The 19573-nt window shown below is 39.4% G+C and overlaps 2 protein-coding genes across 3 annotated transcripts in view; one reads left to right on the top strand and one right to left on the bottom strand.

Moving 5' to 3' along the window:
- Nucleotides 1–19573, top strand: part of LOC137005952 (gastrula zinc finger protein XlCGF57.1-like) — a 779808-nt gene that overhangs the window by 298662 nt on the left and 461573 nt on the right. The gene's annotated exons all lie outside the window — the stretch shown is intronic.
- LOC137007052 (gastrula zinc finger protein XlCGF57.1-like) lies at nt 1471–8998 on the bottom strand. 2 transcript variants are annotated; one of them, XM_067368327.1, is made up of 3 exons: nt 8951–8998; nt 7598–7751; nt 1471–4094 (listed from the first exon to the last, which is right to left on the bottom strand). In XM_067368327.1, exons 2-3 carry the CDS (start codon nt 7749–7751, stop codon nt 3271–3273), a joined length of 978 nt encoding a protein of 325 aa, XP_067224428.1. In that variant the 5' UTR covers nt 8951–8998; the 3' UTR covers nt 1471–3270. The 2 variants fall into 2 exon arrangements, with proteins under 2 accessions (XP_067224428.1, XP_067224434.1); XM_067368333.1 differs by lacking the exon at nt 8951–8998 and adding an exon at nt 7920–7930.

The raw sequence follows: 19573 nt of genomic DNA, 5'->3' as shown, positions 1-19573 counted from the left end.
CCACGAGCCTTCCAGCATCCGTGCCCATATTTGGAAGAAAAAAAATTAAGTGAAAACTTATAAAAAGGACATCAATTTGTAAACAGGGTGTGAAGTATTCGAGAGAGGAAACAGAATGGACTTACCACTTACCTGGTGAAGCAGCTCCAGCTCTTCCGTGACACGCATCGCAGCATCTGCCATGGCTAAACTGGAGTGAGACCGAGAGGTTTATTGCTAATACTGGCTACGGAGCAAGATCGTGCCGTTTCCCTGCAGAAGAGTGCAGAATAATTCGTACCAGCTCTTCTGAGACGACGCGACTCGCATCTGCTGTGGCGAACGAGACGAATAAACAAAGCAAAGCCTTACTCCTAACAGTAGCTGCAGACCTGTGCCGTTGTCCTGTAGAAGGCAGGAAAATCCATACCAGCGAGTCCAGGTATTCCATCTCCATGCACGTCCTCTGAAAACTCTCCAAACTCTCTCGAAGGCCTCACCACAAAGAACAACCCGCACACACACACTCACCACAACAATACGCACACACACATAATATACAAAGTCACGCATTCACATCTTTACTTTCGTTATTTCGCCTATTGGCATATTGTGTTTTTTTGAACTTGGGAACTGTTGAGTTTATTTAATCAATTATTTGCCTCGCTCCTTTTGTGGTTGTGTTTTTTTTTCCTTTCTCTTCTTAGTTTTTTATTTATTTTTTGTGTGACTCATTTTGGAGTTATAATGTGGAGAAAAACTGGACACCTGAAACTGTGAAACTGCCGTTACTACTACCCAGGACGTGAATATATGGAATTGTTTTTTTTTCTTGCTGTTATTATTTTGGTTGAATGTGATATCTGTGGTATAATTGCATTGCAATCTCTTTATTGTTTGACTAAAAATATATATATATATATTCACTTGAACTGCATACTTGTTTGTAAAGTTTTTTTTTATTTTCATGTAACTGGTATTTTATACCTGGCGCCCGAACTTTATTTGGTTAAAACCCAAAAAATTTAAAAGATTAATTTTGGATGGGCCGCCACCGTTACAGTCCAAAGTTGCCCTGACACACCAAACCGATGCTAGATAGCTGACGGACAAGTAGCACGTCCCTTCTGCTCCTGTGAGATGAAATGCCTTTCCGAACCAGCAGGTGGCAGTAGCTGAACAGCCAATCAGAATGATCAGATGGCCTGATGGACCGAGGAGTTACGTGGAAAAAAAGCAGATGAAGACCAACTTCAGTCGACGGTGCGGAACACACTGAGAAAATTTAAGCCCCGTCCACATGGAGACACGTTTTTGTGAATACGCACAAATTTTGTATCGGATAGGCGTTTTGTCCACGTGGATCCGGTGTTTTGAAACCGGCCCCCAGAGTGGATAAATCTGAAAACGCCATCTTTGCATTTTTGTGTGTACAGCCTATCCGTATATTTTGAGAAATGATAATGTCATCACCCCACGTGTCAACCCTAGTCAGGTCAAGTCACTTTTATTTATATAGCGCTTTTTACAATGTAGATTGTGTCAAAGCAGCTTTACATTGATAACTGGTATATAATTTTGGCTGCACAGCAGCTCTTAAAGAATAGTGTCAATGCAGGCAGATCAAAGCACTGTTGAATAAATGTCAAGTCAAATGTCAAGTGTCCCCAACTAAGCAAGCCAAGGCAACAGCAGCAAGGAACCCAAACTCCAAAAGGTGACATCAGGTGGCAAACAGGTGGCAAATAGGTGTTAAAAATGGAGAAAAAAACCTTGGGAGAAACCAGGCTTAGTCGGGAGGCCAGTTCTCCTCTGGCGAACAGTGCTTTGTTACAATTCAGGTTGCTATCATAAGTCCGATAGGATCGCAACATTCAAAGTATTTATTTCAGTTCCATCCAGTTGAGGATCATATTCATCACGCCGGTATGGACGGTCTGTTGAGGAACTGTGCCACTGGCTGTCGTGTCGATGAGGCCTTTTCAGTGGATGGTCTAGTTGACTCGATCTCTGCTGATACTTCAGGGCTGCGTTGTGGTCGTGTCAGGGCACCGGTCCTTGGTCTCAGCTGGATACGGCCAGGATCCGGTTGACTACGGTAAACCTCGAGATAAACAGAAAGACTAATTAATATTAGCGTAGATGCCATTCTTCTTCTGATGTAACGAGTACATCTGGTGTTATAGGAAGTGTTCCCGGTTCCGGCTGAACTAATTTATGCAGCCTAATAATCCTTTAACGGATTTGAAAATATAAATTTATAATGTGTTGTGTATGCCAGGTTAAAGAGATGTGTTTTTAGTCTAGATTTAAACTGACAGAGTGTGTCTGCTTCCCGAACAATGCTAGGAAGATTGTTCCAGAGTTTAGGTGCCAAATAGGAGAAGGATCTACCGCCTGCGGTTGATTTTGATATTCTAGGTATTATCAGCTGGCCTGAATTCTGAGATCGCAATAAACGTGAAGGACTATAATGCATTAAGAGCTCGCTTAGGTACTGGGGGGCTAAACCATTTAGTGCTTTGTAAGTAATTAACAAGATTTTAAAATCTATACGATGTTTAACAGGAAGCCAATGCAATGTTGACAGACAAGTTATTTCTAAGCTTTACTATAATTTGTACAGAGCGCGCAAGGTTTATGCGCATGCTCCATGTCTCTGTTTTAAGTGTATCTCTGTGGCAGAATTACAGCGCCACATACTGGTCTGGCATTTATACTACATCGTTTTGAGACGAGAAAAAAAAAAGACTGGATAAGGTAAGCTCTGGCTTTGTGTGGATGTAGCCTTAGTCGGTCAATGAACAAAAACTACCCGTGTGTTTCTGTAATTGTTATATACTATTGAATTAGCACATTGCATATAAAAATTAGTTCAAACTTTGACCTGTGGAGGGCAGTAATACACTTAGTGTCTACACTGCTGGAATTCAAATAAAGGAGAAGAAGAAGAGAGCTAGTTCAAGATTAGCATTTAAGGTTAAAACTTAATTAAAAATAATAATAATTTTCTTTTCTTTTTTTTTCAGAAAATGAGCGATGGTTTCACTAGATAAGACCCTTATTTCTCGTCTGGGATCGAGTAGAACAATTTGAAGCTGCAGTTAAACTAATTTTGACCTTTAATCGTTTGGTGCCCATTGAAGTCCACTATAAAGAGAAAAATCCTGGAATGTTTTCATCAAAAACTTTAATTTCTTTTCGACTGAAGAAAGAAAGACATGGACATCTTTGATGACATGGGGGTGAGTAAATTATCAGGAAACGTTTATTTAAAAGTGAACTTATCCTTTAAGGGCTCTCTCCAGTGTGAATTCTCATGTGGATTTCAAGTCTTCCTTTTCTATTGAAACTCTTTCCACACTCTTGACAGGTGTAAGGCTTTTCTCCAGTGTGAATAGTCATGTGGACTGTAAGGTTTCCTTTGTCACTGAAACTCTTTCCACATTGTTGGCAGGTATATGGCTTTTCTCCAGTGTGAACTCTCGCATGGAGTTTAAGGGTTTCCTCACGTGTGAAACTCTTTCCACATTGTTGGCAGGTGTAAGGCTTTTCTCCAGTGTGAATTCTCATGTGGACTTCAAGGCTACCTTTATAACTGAAACTCTGTCCACATTGTTGGCAGATATATGGCTTCTCTCCAGTGTGAACTCTCATGTGGACTTTAAGGCTTCTTTTATGACTGAAACTCTTTCCACATTGTTGGCAGATATATGGCTTTTCTCCAGTATGAATTCTCATGTGGCCTATAAGGCTTCCTTTATGTCTGAAACTCTGTCCACATTGTTGGCAGGTGTAAGGCTTTTCTCCAGTGTGAATTCTCATGTGGTATTTAAAGGTTTCTTTATGTCTGAAACTCTTTCCACACTGTTGGCAGGTGTAAGGCTTTTCTCCAGTGTGAATTCTCATGTGGTATTTAAAGGTTTCTTTATGTCTGAAACTCTTTCCACATTGTTGGCAGGTGAAAAAACTTTTAGTTCCAGTCTTTTGAGCTCTTTTTTGTGAGGAAGCCTGTGTTGATCTTTCCCCAGTCATGAAATGATGTTTATAATAATGTTCTTCCTCTTCTCGCCTTTCATTAAGTTCATGACTCATCTCTTTCAGTGCCATCAGGTCTAGGGCAAAAATAGACATAAAACAATTTAGACATTTAAAGCATCAAAACCAACAACATGTTTCTATCCTATGGATCAGGGATGGGCAGCTTTGGTACTGGAGGGCCAAATTTGTGTAGTCTTTTTGTTTTTTCGAATATTAAATACAGATTGAATATTCAAATATTGGACTATTTGTGCACACCCCTAGCATAGACTACTGCGCAGAGTCTCGGGTGTAGGTGCAAATAAGAAATAAAAATCAGCCTTTACTGTTACATTTTGGGGTTGGGTTAATTTTTTTTACAGGTTTGTTTGATCAATGATGGAGCTAAACTCTGCAGAATAGTGTCCTTCCAGGACCAGAGTTGCCCATCCCATCTATAGACCTTATACTCAATACACCAGTGGTTTTCAAACCTGGTCCAAAGGGACCCACCACTGCACATTTTGTATGTATCATTTATTTGTCACATCTGGTGAAGATCATCAGCTTGTTAGAAGATTGCTGACATTGATGGAGGAATTTGCAAACAACAATTTCTGTTCATCACTAAGGTGAGAACCCGACACGATATAAACCTAAATATACTCAAATTATTTAAATTAATTGAAAAGAGTTTTATTATTTAATAAGTAAAAGAAGATATTTGTTGTTGTAATGTCAGACATAACACACACAACAGTAGTAGCCATTCTGTACTCGGTCACAGTTAGCGATCTCAGTGCCCCTTCAAGCGGGCCAGGGCCCGGTACGGAGCGATCAAACTAGTGACATTAGACGGAAAGAATGAGTGCTTATGAGAAGAATGAAGATTGAGGAAGGCCAAGGTACAGCGAATTACAACAGTCCAGCTGTGATGTGATAAATGTATGAATTACTTTCTCCAAATCTTGAAAGAAAAAGTGTTGATTTAAGTCTGGAAATGATTCTCAGTTGATAGAAGCTGTTTTTAACAACTGAGCTAATTTGTTTTTCAAGACAAAGCTCAGAGTCAAAGATAACACCTACATTTTTTGCATGTGACGTAATATATGGAGTAAGATTGTCTAAGTAATTGGCTTTAGAATTTCTGTTTTTGGATGGTCCAAAAATAATCGCCTCAGTTTTTTCATTGATAAGCTGGAGGAAATTATTTGCCATCCAGCATTTAATATCCTCAAGACAGTCCATGAGAGGCTGCAGAGAATCTCTAGTTTTCAATGGAAGGTACAACTGAGAATCATCAGCATAGAAATGAAAAGAAATGTTGTATTTTCTAATTATGTTGCCAAGCGAAAGCATGTACAAATTAAAGAGTAATGGCCCCAATGTTTTCTTATGTTCCAGAAAATACTGTAAATATAAAAGCATTATTTTAAAGGTTTGAATATGTGCCACACTTACTGCTGCCAGCTGGTGCAACAATAACCATGAACAACAATTGATCAGCTCCCATGACCAAACATACAACCCCAACATGAAGTGTGATGTATACAAATCCATATCCAAAGGGGAAATTTGAGCTGCGTTGCATAGTTAAGATATCTCCGGAAGGGGGATTAGGGCTGTGTGGTGCAGTTTGAGGCGTCTTGGCAAAAGCGGAGATTGAAACTTTGTGTATCAGTTCGAAGTGCCTTAACAGGTAGAGCTAGAGAGCGGTCCTGACGTGTGAGGAAGATCTGTTTAGATCTGCTCTGACGGACAACAAAAATCTCCCTGAAACTTCCTAGCTCTTCCATCCAGATATTCTCTGTTATTTCTATTTCTTATGTTCCATTTTTATAATTCTTCTTTATGTAAAGCACTTTGAATTACCATTGTGTATGAAATGTGCTATTCAAATAAAATTGCCTTACCTAATTCAACTCAAATTGTGGAACTCGTGTATTAAATAAATTCAGTTCACACAGACAAAAGCAAGTCTTTAGTTCTTTTATTTTGTGATGATTTTGGCTCACATTTAACAAAAACCCACCAATTCACTATCTCCTTTTGCATGAATTACTGCATAAATGCGGCGTGGCATGGAGGCGATCAGCCTGTGGCACTGCTCAGGTGTAATGAAGCCAAGGTTTCTTTGACAGTGGCCTTTAAAACCTGAATAATTACAAATGAACTTTTGACAGGAAAATACAACAAAGAATGTTGTTTACAAGTAGCGCGTCGATTCAGCATGGTATTCAAGTCTCTCGCTCTCTCAATCTCTCTGCCTGTGTGTGAGAAACACAGCACTCTCAGCAGAACTACGGCGAGTCGTGCGTCACACTAGAGTTTGTGGTACTTTAAATACAAGTAAGCATTGATTGAGCTGAACTGAAATAGTACAGAATGATTTGTTGAGAGAGAGAGTGAAACTCTCAATGCGGGTGAAAATATATCTATACTAAACTTATACTTGGCCTCTAATACACACACTGACGATTTAAATCTGAGAATTTATTAGCCAATGGCTAATGATAATATTAATTTACTTCTGATGTTATCGGACTAAATACTGTGTTTAGACTGTAGAACAATTATATATAATACAATAGTGGATTTAATCACAATTAATCAGGAAATTAAGCATACATCAGATTGAAGTGTGATTCTCACAAAAAAAGTGAGCTTTTTAAGGTAAATTTAGGCCACTTGCAGACTCCAAAAGGACACCAAATAACCAAATGCCATGAGTCCAAATAATTCATACATTTATGTACACTAAAGCACCCACACACAAAAAACACAACGTTTACAGAGTAGTGTGGCAACAGAAAAGAGCTTGTTTACATTTTAGACCAGTCCAGTTGTGATACTGAACAGCCAAAAAACCCTAAACCAACCTTGACCTGCATATATACTGAAGTACACAGCAACATACACAGGACAAATCCAAACATTGTCCTGAATGTGTGTAAAAACAATGTGAATGTACTGAAATGTGTCTGTTCAGAAATATAACATGTGATCAGTGCACCGAGAGAGAGAGAGATCACTTTCACATGATTTGTTTGAATATAACAGACTAAAATAATGGACAAAATATCTTAATAGAACATGATCCTTACTTAATATTGCATAATTGATACAGTGTATTGTTGGCTATTATACAAATATACCTGTGTGATTTACGGTTTTGTGGTCTGGGGTCACATTTAATGGAAACACTGTATTTTAAAGTGATGTAGTTATACAGTACTACATTTACTCACTATAGTAATGAGTTAATAAAGCTTAATTACAAGTAACCAGCCCTAAACCCTTGCTCTACAGTAAGTCCACTTGAATGAAACGACTGAGTGAATTCAGACACTGGAAGAGCTGCTGATTTCAGTTTGTGCTGCTGTTTAATAATCATTTGAAACTGGAAATTCATTCAGCATCTGCAAACCTTAATTAAACCATTTCATGATCAATTAAACAGGAATTTATACCTGAATGATATTATGCTGGAATGAATGGATTCTGTAAGATTATACTTCTGTATATTCTCTATTTCTGTAGAGCTGGACATTTTAATAAGGATCAAATAACTGAGTTCAGCTGTGAGAATAAAACCAACCTGTTTGTTCCTCAGTATCTTCATATTTCACACTGAATGTTTCTTCAATCTTTATTTCTTCAGTCTCTTCTTTATTAATTATCTTCATATCTTCACTTTCCTCTTTAATAAACTCAATCTTCATATCTTCAGTCTCCTCTTTAATAAACGCCATCTTTAAGAAGAGAACAATTAAACAGTTAAAAGTCTTCAATGACCTGTTGGACAAAAAAAAAAAAAAAACACTCAAAACTGACGCTGCAAATTAATAAACTTCATATTTAAATATTTATGATCTACATTTTAGTATTTAAAGAATTACAGATTATATTTAAATGATTACACTTTGATGAAAACATGATTAGTTAGTTTGTTAGTGTTTGTTGTTCTCGTTCATGTTCACTGTTTGAGCAGCACGTGTCGTGATTCACTGAATCATTTCTCAAAGTGTTTGATTCAATTGACTCGGAGTTGAAAAGTTCAGTTTCTCCATCATTACTCCCAGAGACTGAACTCGTGTTCATGATAAACTGATTTATGATATATAGAGAGAGAGAAATGAGACGCAGGTTTACTGTTTCTCATCAGTGGATGAGCTTTAATTAGTGATGGGACATTTGAACCGAGGCTTCGGAGCTTGTGTCGAGCATAAATGGGCGTGCCAGATGAAGCGTCGATTCGAGGCTTGTGTTGGGAATGTAGAAATCACGTGACCGATGACAAACGAGGCCTCGGTTTGTGTGGAATACGTCATCGGTTCGGTTTGAGTGTCGCTTCCAGATAAAGGGGGTTCGAAACACACGCCACCTTGTGGGTGTTTCAGGAGTAGTAGAACCAGAAGTAGTAGTAGAGTGTCGGAGAGTCAGAGTTAAAGAGTTGTGTCGTTGTTGTTATTGTATTATTAGAGATATTATTACATTATATTAGGTATCATTTATGAATAATTAATTATCTCTGTGTGTGTGTGTGTGTCTGAGCCAGTTGTCTCTGCACAAGTAAAGTCAGACAGAGAAGATACATATTTTATTTTATACACAGGCAATGCACAAATGTCTGTTCAGGTCATAGGCTCAGGATTAATTTTGTTTGCTATTTCTTTGCACAGTAGCTAGGTGTCACTAGTGAGCAATGCTGAATGAAGCTTCGGGTAATGAACCTTTTTGTGAAGCAATGGGTTGCGAAGCCTCAGTGCTTCATGAGGCTTCATTTGCCCATTACTAGCTTTAATCACACAAATATCCTTCATTACTGTTAGATAAAGAATCACAATGTTCAATTAGATAGTAAATAAACTATTTTAACATTGCTAGTAAAACTATTAAAACTACAAAACTGTTTATGTAGATTAAAACAGCATAAATTCTTAAAACAAACCTTTCTTCAGCAGAATCACAACAGATGCTGGAGCGCGGCGCAGTCTTATGACGTCATGTCATCACTCCAAAATAAAAGTCATGCATCGTCTACAATCACAGAAGTGCATAGAAATTAAGATATTTTTTGTATAATAAAATTAAAACAGTGACAAATATGGTACAAACAATGTTTAATAATAATAATAATAATTATATATATATATATATATATATATATATATATATATATATATATATATATATATATATATATATACACACACACACAGTGCGATTTTTGAAAAAAACAGAAGAAGGGATGTTTTCAAAAGTTTTTTTTTTATTATTATTTTGTTATTTTGTTAATTTCATAATTACCCTGGTCAGAAAATGTTGTTTGTTTGGGGGGTACGGGGGCATGCTCCCCTAGAAAATGTTGATTTCCCTGGTGTACATATGTGCATTTTTGAGACGTTTTAAAGAGGTGGTTCAGTGTTTTTTTTTTTTCTAGGCTTGATTGTGTTTTTGGGGCACAGTTTAACATGTCTTAATGCTTTGTTTTTTTGAAAACGCTGTATTTTTCATATATTTTATCTTTATTCTACACCTCTTTTTCCAAGGTCATTTGAACAGCTTGTTTGACTTCCTGCTTCTATGAAGACACTCCCTCCGACATACTCAATGTGCTCAGATTGGTTGGCAGATTGGGTAACTGGCCCAGTGTCAGGGTTCCTACGCGGTTTGGAAAAGTATGGAATTTGATTTGAGTCATTTCCAGGTCTGGAAAAGTATGGAAAAAAGAAATCAGAGTATGGAAAAATATTTGTGTTTCCAGACTATTGTCTCTATTCAGTTTTCTAATTTATCATACCTGCAAACTAGCCACTTTACAGTGAAATTAGCCCTTTTGAATCAAAATACATCATTTATATGAATCGTGTAGATTCGAAGAGGTTTTTTCGGGGTGAGTGTGTGTGTCTCAGGATTCTCACAAGAATCGAAAATGGGCTACTTTCCCATAGACTGGAGTATTTCTTGGCGCTCTGTGGCGTGATAGATCGATATAGCACTCATGAACCGACCACCTCATCCTCTTTACTAGTTACAACACAAAATAAACATAAATGAACATCCGAAGGTATTAAGATACAGTACAACTTACCGAAATCCGTATCATGTCACATGCAACTGATCAATCAGTGTTTCAACCGCAGAAAGGCGTCAATAAAACAGCTTGTAAAAATGTCACATTTAGCCTACCTCAGAAAATCTGTTCAATGACCTATTGTCAGCTACAAAAATGAACTTCAAGAGGAGCATTTTGTTAAATATATGCACTATAGGCCATTGAATATTCGTTGTATTTGTACTTAACATGTGCCTCAATATTGAATGTATAAATCTGTTTCATGACAGCCACCCTTTAAATGTTTAGGCCTACATAAAAAAAAAGAGTAGAAAAATAATAGTCATTAAAAATGTATATAAACTTACTTATATGTAATTTAGCCTAAATGAAAGTAGCTTGCAAATCAATTTTAACCTAATATTATAATGTTTGTATAATCTTTATCCTTGTGTATATATTTATTTACAGCATTAGTTGAGAGAGATTTCTTTTTTCTTTGAGGAAATTTGCCATGTTCTGTACCTGATAGGCCCCAAATTAATCAATACTGAATCAAAGGTAATCAAATCAAATCACATTCAATTGTGAAATTTGTGCTCAGCCCTACTGCCAATACTTTATTATTATTTATTTTAATTTTTATTTTAACTTGAAGCAAATGTTGTTTTTTCCATTTATGTTCTTGTCAGAGTGCACCAGAATGCTTCGTTTACATGTTAAAATCACAAAAATCTTCTCCTGGGGGAGGATGCCCCCAGACCCCCCTAAGGCAACTTGCTTCCTACACATCACCTTTTACACCTCTTTTGAATTTGAAGATGTTTATAAACTTATGATTTTATAAAATGTTACGGAAACTTATACTGCGCTTGTGTAGGCTACTCGTACTCATAGGCTGCTCTATAGAAATGCTTTGATACCAACAACAAATACCGACAACAAAACAACCACAGGAGAATGGATAAATCAGAGAAGGATGTCTATGAAGTGATTGTGTCAAATTATTAAAATGTTAAACAAAGTAAATATTTACGCCTATGTAGCGAGTGGTATGGTCGGAAATGGAAACAAACGAAGTCACTACGCCACCCTGTTAAACAGGGAATATATTAGTACTTGTAGATTAATCCCCAACAAAAGTCACACAGGTATGTGTTTTTAAGAAGAGCAGGGCCTAGACGTGAATACTAAATACCAAACTTTATTTCAAACTTTAAATCAAACACTAATTTAAAAATCACTGAAAGACTGTTAGACCCCTAACATGAAGCAGAGAAAACATAGAATAGGAGACCGAGGCTTACCAAGGGCAGAAAATCGTTTGAAAGGAGGTCTGGAAATTTGAGTATGGAAAAGTATGGAATTTTGAAATGGAAAATGTGTAGGAACCCTGCAGTGTATCGTGATTCGCTGAAGCGTCCGGAAACGCCACGCCCCTAACAATTCGTTGTTACCAGAGCCATTACATGTGCTTCAGTGGAAATGTAAATAATGGCATCTATATTGCTGTATCAAATTGAGCCAAATCAGACCCAGACGAAGAGGGTCAGGCAGAACCTCTGCAATCGCTTTAATAACATTTATGAATGGCATTTCATTTAGCTCATCTATTGTGAAGACATCATCAACACAACAGCCAGTAGCACAGTTCCCCAACAGACCGTTCATACTGGCGTGATGAATACGATCCTCAACTGGACACGACCACAACGCAGCCCTGAAGTATCAGCAGAGATCGAGTCGACTAGATCATCCATTGTGAAGACATCATCAACACGACAGCCAGTGCCACAGTTCCTCAACAGACCGTTCATACTGGCGTGATGAATACGATCCTCAACTGGACATGACCACAACGCAGCCCTGAAGTATCAGCAGAAATCGAGTCAACTAGATCATCCACTGTGAAGACATCATCAACACGACAGCCAGTGGCACAGTTCCTCAACAAACCGTCCATACCGGCGTGATGAATACGATCCTCAACTGGACACGACCACAACGCAGCCCTGAAGTATCAGCAGAGATCGAGTCGACTAGATCATCCATTGTGAAGACATCATCAACACGACAGCCAGTGCCACAGTTCCTCAACAGACCGTCCATACCGGCGTGATGAATACGATCCTCAACTGGACACGACCACAACGCAGCCCTGAAGTATCAGCAGAGATTGAGTCAACTGGATCATCCATTGTGAAGACATCATCAACACGACAGCCAGTGCCACAGTTCCTCAACAGACCGTCCATACCGGCGTGATGAATACGATCCTCAACTGGACACGACCACAACGCAGCCCTGAAGTATCAGCAGAGATCGAGTCGACTAGATCATCCATTGTGAAGACATCATCAACACGACAGCCAGTGCCACAGTTCCTCAACAGACCGTCCATACCGGCGTGATGAATACGATCCTCAACTGGACACGACCACAACGCAGCCCTGAAGTATCAGCAGAGATCGAGTCGACTAGATCATCCATTGTGAAGACATCATCAACACGACAGCCAGTGCCACAGTTCCTCAACAGACCGTCCATACCGGCGTGATGAATACGATCCTCAACTGGACACGACCACAACGCAGCCCTGAAGTATCAGCAGAGATCGAGTCGACTAGATCATCCATTGTGAAGACATCATCAACACGACAGCCAGTGCCACAGTTCCTCAACAGACCGTCCATACCGGCGTGATGAATACGATCCTCAACTGGACACGACCACAACGCAGCCCTGAAGTATCAGCAGAGATTGAGTCAACTGGATCATCCATTGTGAAGACATCATCGACACGACAGCCAGTGCCACAGTTCCTCAACAGACCATCCATACCGGCGTGATGAATACAATCCTCAACTGGACACGACCACAATGCAGCCCTGAAGTATCAGCAGAGATCGAGTCGACTAGATCATCCATTGTGAAGACATCATCAACACGACAGCCAGTGCCACAGTTCCTCAACAGACCGTCCATACCGGCGTGATGAATACGATCCTCAACTGGACACGACCACAACGCAGCCCTGAAGTATCAGCAGAGATCGAGTCGACTAGATCATCCACTGTGAAGACATCATCGACACGACAGCCAGTGCCACAGTTCTTCAACAGACCATCCATACCGGCGTGATGAATACGATCCTCAACTGGACACGACCACAACGCAGCCCTGAAGTATCAGCAGAGATCGAGTCGACTAGATCATCCACTGTGAAGACATCATCGACACGACAGCCAGTGCCACAGTTCTTCAACAGACCATCCATACCGGCGTGACGAATATGATCCTCAACTGGATGGAACTTAAATAAATACTTTGATTGTTGTGATCCTATCAGACTTATGATAGCAACCTGAATTGTAAAAAAGCACTGTTCGCCAGAGGAGAACTGGCCTCCCGACTAAGCCTGGTTTCTCCCAAGGTTTTTTTCTCCATTTAACACCTATTTGCCACTTGTTTGCAACTTGATGTCACCTGTTGGAGTTTGGGTTCCTTGCCGCTGTTGCCTTTGGTTTGCTTAGTTGGGGACACTTGACATTTGACTTGACATTTGATATTCAGCAGTATTCTTGACATTTATTCAACAGTGCTTTGATCTGCCTGCATTGACACTATTCTTTAAGAGCTGCTGTGCAGCCAAAATTATGTACCAGTTATCAATGTAAAGGTGCTTTGACACAATCTGCATTGTAAAAAGCACTATATAAATAAAGGTGACTTGATTTGACTTAGCATTTGTGTTTGTCTATGAACATAGAAGTTTGTTGGTGTTTGTAGAATTTAGCTAACTGGCTAGCAGAGCAAAAACACGTTGGTCTTTGCACAGAACTATACGTTTAAAAGACATGTGCAAACAATAAAACGTACTTACAGTTTGGGCCAATAAACCGCAGCTTCTGCTTTTAAAGTGGGAACTGCTTCTTTCAGTAATAGCCTTTGTGCAAATCCAGCATTGAACTCAGTGCTGCATCCAGTGTTGAAAATATCACAGATTATAATGGGTTCTATATCTTTTGTCGCACTGCTCATGTCCGGTGTACACAACTCTTCTGCTTCCATATGCTACGTCACTTTGTTGCATGTTCCCAGGGGCATGTTTTACAGGGTTTATGATGTCACCAACCCGGGAAGAAGCTTGTTGTTGTCCAAACCAGTCGTTTTTGTAGGCATTAAACTAACTTTGAATCACTAGGCCAGGGGTAGGCAAGTTCGGTCCTAGAGAGCCGCTGTCCTGCAGAGTTTAGCTCCAACCTTAATCAAACACACCTGAACAAGCTAATCAAGTTCTTCAGGATTACTAAGGCTATAGGCAGGTGAAGGTTTTTTTCAGGGTGGGAGCTAAACTCTGCAGGACAGCGGCTCTCTAGGACCGAACTTGCCTACCCCTGCACTAGGCCATAGGGAAAATTGAGGCCACGCCTCAATTTATAGACAAACTGTTCTATAAATGAACATGCACCCCAGGACATTGTGCATATGATTATAACTGTCTTGTAAAGTGTCTTTTGTTTTGTATTTTTTTTATGCATGTCTTATATTCGAACTACTAGTTCATGTAACCTCACATATATTGTGTCTCCAATCAAATTAATGCTCATTTCATGACTTAAACTGCATCCTATGAGGAAGTTATACATGAAAGTGTGTGTTTGCTGTATTAACTGGAGTATAAATGAACACAATCCCAGGCCCAGTTTAATAATGCTTAAAAACAAGGGCCATAAACTCCCCCACAGAGGAATTTAATTGTTGATTAGGTTGACCCTAAGAGGTGTAACTTTAAATAGTGACACACAGCTCTCCCTTCCTCTCTCTTGCCTCCTCCAGCCAACACTCCACATCTGCTGGGTGCTTCCTGGCCAAGCCTCAACCTGCACCCCATGTGCTTACCTAGAAGAGAGAAAGAACTCTTCCCTACTACAAGAGTCACACTAACCATGCAAGTTTGTCATTAGTTTCTTCATTCAGCACAGGAGAAATCCATGACTTACGAGTGAACGCTGATGCTATTAGCTGCCACTGCTCAGAGAGGGCATTTAAAAACTTTCTAGTACTTCTAAATCTTCCTACACTTGAATGAATGAATGCATTTATGAACTGTTTTAAAACAGGGCCAATAAATTACACTGTGTGCTGAGACAACCCACCTAAAACTGATGTATTTAACGTGGTTAATCTGAAGTGTTATTACGGACACTTTATTAGGGATTTATTATATATATATATATATATATATATACAGGTCCTTCTCAAAAAATTAGATATTGTGATAAAAGTTCATTATTTTCCATAATGTAATGATAAAAATTAAGCTTTCATATATTTTAGATTCATTGCACACCAACTGAAATATTTCAGGTCTTTTATTGTTTTAATACTGATGATTTTGGCATACAGTTCATGAAAACCCAAAATTAGCATATTTCATCCGACCAATAAAAGAAAAGTGTTTTTAATACAAAAAAAGTCAACCTTCAAATAATTATGTTCAGTTATGCACTCAATACTTGGTCGGGAATCCTTTTGCAGAAATGACTGCTTCAATGCGGCGTGGCATGGAGGCAATCAGCCTGTGGCACTGCTGAGGTGTTATGGAGGCCCAGGATGCTTCGATAGCGGCCTTAAGCTCATCCAGAGTGTTGGGTCTTGCGTCTCTCAACTTTCTCTTCACAATATCCCACAGATTCTCTATGGGGTTCAGGTCAGGAGAGTTGGCAGGCCAATTGAGCACAGTAATACCATGGTAAGTAAACCATTTACCAGTGGTTTTGGCACTGTGAGCAGGTGCCAGGTCGTGCTGAAAAACAAAATCTTCATCTCCATAAAGCTTTTCAGCAGATGGAAGCATGAAGTGCTCCAAAATCTCCTGATAGCTAGCTGCATTGACCCTGCCCTTGATAAAACACAGTGGACCAACACCAGCAGCTGACATGGCACCCCAGACCATCACTGACTGTGGGTACTTGACACTGGACTTCAGGCATTTTGGCATTTCCTTCTCCCCAGTCTTCCTCCAGACTCTGGCACCTTGATTTCCGAATGACATGCAAAACTGAGCAACAGTCCAGTGCTGCTTCTCTGTAGCCCAGGTCAGGCGCTTCTGCGGCTGTTTCTGGTTCAAAAGTGGCTTGACCTGGGGAATGCGGCACCTGTAGCCCATTTCCTGCACACGCCTGTGCACGGTGGCTCTGGATGTTTCTACTCCAGACTCAGTCCACTGCTTCCGCAGGTCCCCCAAGGTCTGGAATCGGTCCTTCTCCACAAATCTTCCTCAGGGTCCGGTCACCTCTTCTCGTTGTGCAGCGTTTTTTGCCACACTTTTTCCTTCTCACTGAGGTGCCTTGATACAGCACTCTGGGAACAGCCTATTCGTTCAGAAATTTCTTTCTGTGTCTTACCCTCTCGCTTGAGGGTGTCAATGATGGCCTTCTGGTCGGCAGTCTTACCCATGTGACGAGCCTCTCCTTCCTACAGTGGCCGGCCGGTGGGTGTGGTTGGGAGACTCATCAACGGAACTATTTACACCTGTTCTTCCCCTATAAAGTTTGGACTTTGTTTGGTGTGCGCTCTCTCGAACTTGCTTCTGGTTGTTTGTTCCCCTGATTTTGATTCGTTTATTTTGATGTTATTATTAATTTGAAACTAGTTCTGTCTGACACGCTGGTCATGTGTCAGACAGAAGTTGCTGTTTTGTTAATTTCTTGTTTTATATACTTTTCTATTTATGTTAAATAAATCTTTTGTTGCAGCCAGACCATCCGATTGTGTCCTCCATTTTCATTTGTCACGGCACTGAGCCGGTTGTGACAAATGTGGGGGCTCGTCTTTAAACTTAAGTGATTTTGTTTGGTTAAATAGTTACTTTCGTTAATTTGATGATTAATTCGTTAAACTAATATTTTTTCTTTTGGTAATATTTGTTAAATCGTTGGTTTTGTAAAATATTTGGAGGATATAATGGTTGGTTTGGTTCTGTTTCGTTGCTTCACGGGAGTTCAGGTTCGTTAAGTATTGGCTACTATTTGTATATTTGAGGGGAGGTTTATTGTTGGATATGCTTTTCCCTGATTAGGTTTAGCGGGGTATCCTTGACGGGATGCTCCGATTTTTTTATTTTAGTTTGTTTTGTTTGTACGGTGAAAGCAGTTAGAGCAGTTGTCTCGGGAACACGTCCGTGTTTTGTAATGGTGACTCGTTAATTGGTTGCCATTGCAAACGCTGGTTTACAGTGTATAAAAACCCACTGCAAGTAACTGTACGAAGATTAGGGATGAGTTTAGATAATTTTGAAATTTAGTTAGAGGGAACTGTTTGTCTAAGTCCTACCCCTCAAATATATATATATTTTTTTTGTGAAAATTAAGTAGCCTATGTTTGTCTTTCGCAATGGCCTCAAAGGTTGAGGAATTTATTAGTGCTCCATCTGAAAGTTTGTTGAATGATTTGACTAAGGATCAATTGGTAGAACTTGCAGGTTATTATGAAATTAATTTGGTAAGTCAAGATAAGCGTTTAAAAGACAACATTAAATCCCTGGTAAAAACAGAGTTAATCGAACGTGGGGTTTTAGAGTCTCAGTCTTCAGAAGTTGCGTCAGATTTCGGTAATATGTCTACAATGTCTCATTTAACATTTGAGCAACAAAAACAATTGTTGTTAATTCAAAATGAGATGAAAGGGAAAATGTTAGAAGCGCAAAATCGTGTTGAGATGTCTAAAGTTCAGTTACAACAACAACAACTTGATCTTGAACGTTATCGTTTGGATCTAATAAGGGATGGTAAACTTTCTTCAACTGGAGGTGCAGAACGTGATTTAGCTTCTTATAAATCTGATATAGTGACTAATATGAGATTAATCCCCAAGTTTGACGAAAAAGATGTCGAACGCTTCTTTTTGTTGTTTGAACGCGTGGCAGATGCACGTAATTGGCCAGATGATGATCGTACACTCATGTTGCAGTCTGTTTTTACAGGCAAAGCTCAAGAAGCATATTCGGCTCTTAGTGTGGAAGATGCTAAGCATTATTTGACTGTTAAAGATGCTGTATTGAAGGCATACGAATTGGTCCCAGAGGCCTATAGACAAAAATTTAGGTCCTGGAAGAGAAATGAGTCTCAAACGCATGTTGAGTTTGTGCATGATATTTCAGTTCATTTCATTCGTTGGTGTACAGCTTCTAATGTGAAAACACTCAACGATTTAAAAGAGTTGATGTTGCTTGAACAGTTTAAAAACTCTGTTTCGACGCGTGTAGCAACATATATAAGTGAGCGTAAACCCAACACTGCATATGAGGCGGCCGTTATGGCTGATGATTTTTTTCTGATTCGTAAAATCCCTTCTACCAAAGTTGGAGAGATTTTTCAGAATGACCGGTGGTATGATTCTAGCAGATCTTCTAAATTTGTTCGTGCTTCACCTGACAGACAGCGTGTTGTTTCTGTTGATGAAAACGATAGAGCAAACATATGTAATTATTGTCATGCGTTTGGTCACTGGAAGAATGAGTGTCCATCACTGAAAGCAAAAGAAATTGCTAAAACAAAATCTAATTCTTCAGTGAAGTCTGTTGCTCTGGCTGTGACTGCTTCGGAAATCAGTAATGTATAGAAAAGTCCTTCATGTGTCTCAACATTTTCTCCATTTGTTACAGATGGTTCTGTGAGGTTGCTTAATTCTACAGAAGATGTACCAGTCAAAATTCTCCGTGATACTGGATCGTCAGAAACTTTTGTTTTAGAGTCTGTTTTACCTTTTTCAAATGACTCTTACAGTGGAAACAATGTGTTGATTAGGGGTATTGGTTTGAATGTGTTGTCTGTTCCCCTACATAAAATTGTTCTGCATTCTGACTTGATCCAGGAAGAAGTGGAAGTTGCTGTGCGTTCCTGTTTGCCTGTGGAAGGAGTACAGGTAATCTTGGGAAATAATTTGGCTGGTGAACGAGTTTGCAAGAATACTACACCGAATTTGGTGGTTACACCATCTGTGTCGACAAGTTTTAGAACAACTTAATATTCGACATAATCTTTCCAGTCCTTTTCACGCTCAAAGTCAGGGAGCACTGGAAAGATTTCACCAAACATTGAAATCTTTATTAAGATCTTACTGTGTTCAGATGGGAAAGGATTGGGAAGCTGGGTTACTTTGGCTTATGATGTCCGCTCGAGAAGCCGCTCAGGAGAGCACCGGATTTAGTCCGAAGGACCTTGTTTTTGGTCATGATGTGCGTGGTCCGTTATCTGTTTTGTCAGCAGATTGGAAAAAATTTGATCCACCTAAAAATATCCTGTCTTATGTGAGTGATTTTCGCAGACATATTTTTGAGGCGTGTCAATTGGCAAAGGCATCTTTGAGTAAAGCTCAAGATCGCATGAAACGACTCTTTGATCGTCGTACAGAATTGCGTTCATTTCAATCGGGTGATCAGGTCCTTGCCTTGTTGCCTATTGTTGGATCACCTTTCCAGGCCAAATTTGCGGGTCCATATGTCGTTGCTCG

Source organism: Chanodichthys erythropterus, chromosome 3, assembly GCF_024489055.1.
Source record: "Chanodichthys erythropterus isolate Z2021 chromosome 3, ASM2448905v1, whole genome shotgun sequence".
Classification (NCBI taxonomy): domain Eukaryota; kingdom Metazoa; phylum Chordata; class Actinopteri; order Cypriniformes; family Xenocyprididae; genus Chanodichthys; species Chanodichthys erythropterus.
The sequence above is the reverse complement of the archived record's forward strand: the minus strand, read 5'-3'. Positions and strand labels throughout refer to the sequence as shown.

Coding starts and splice junctions, on each gene's coding strand:
- LOC137007052 (XM_067368327.1), bottom strand. CDS start 7,751: ATGGCGTTTATTAAAGAGGAGACTGAAGATATGAAGATTGAGTTTATT. Junction 4,095..7,597: donor AGATACTGAGGAACAAACAG/GTTGGTTTTATT, acceptor TTTTTGCCCTAG/ACCTGATGGCACTGAAAGAG.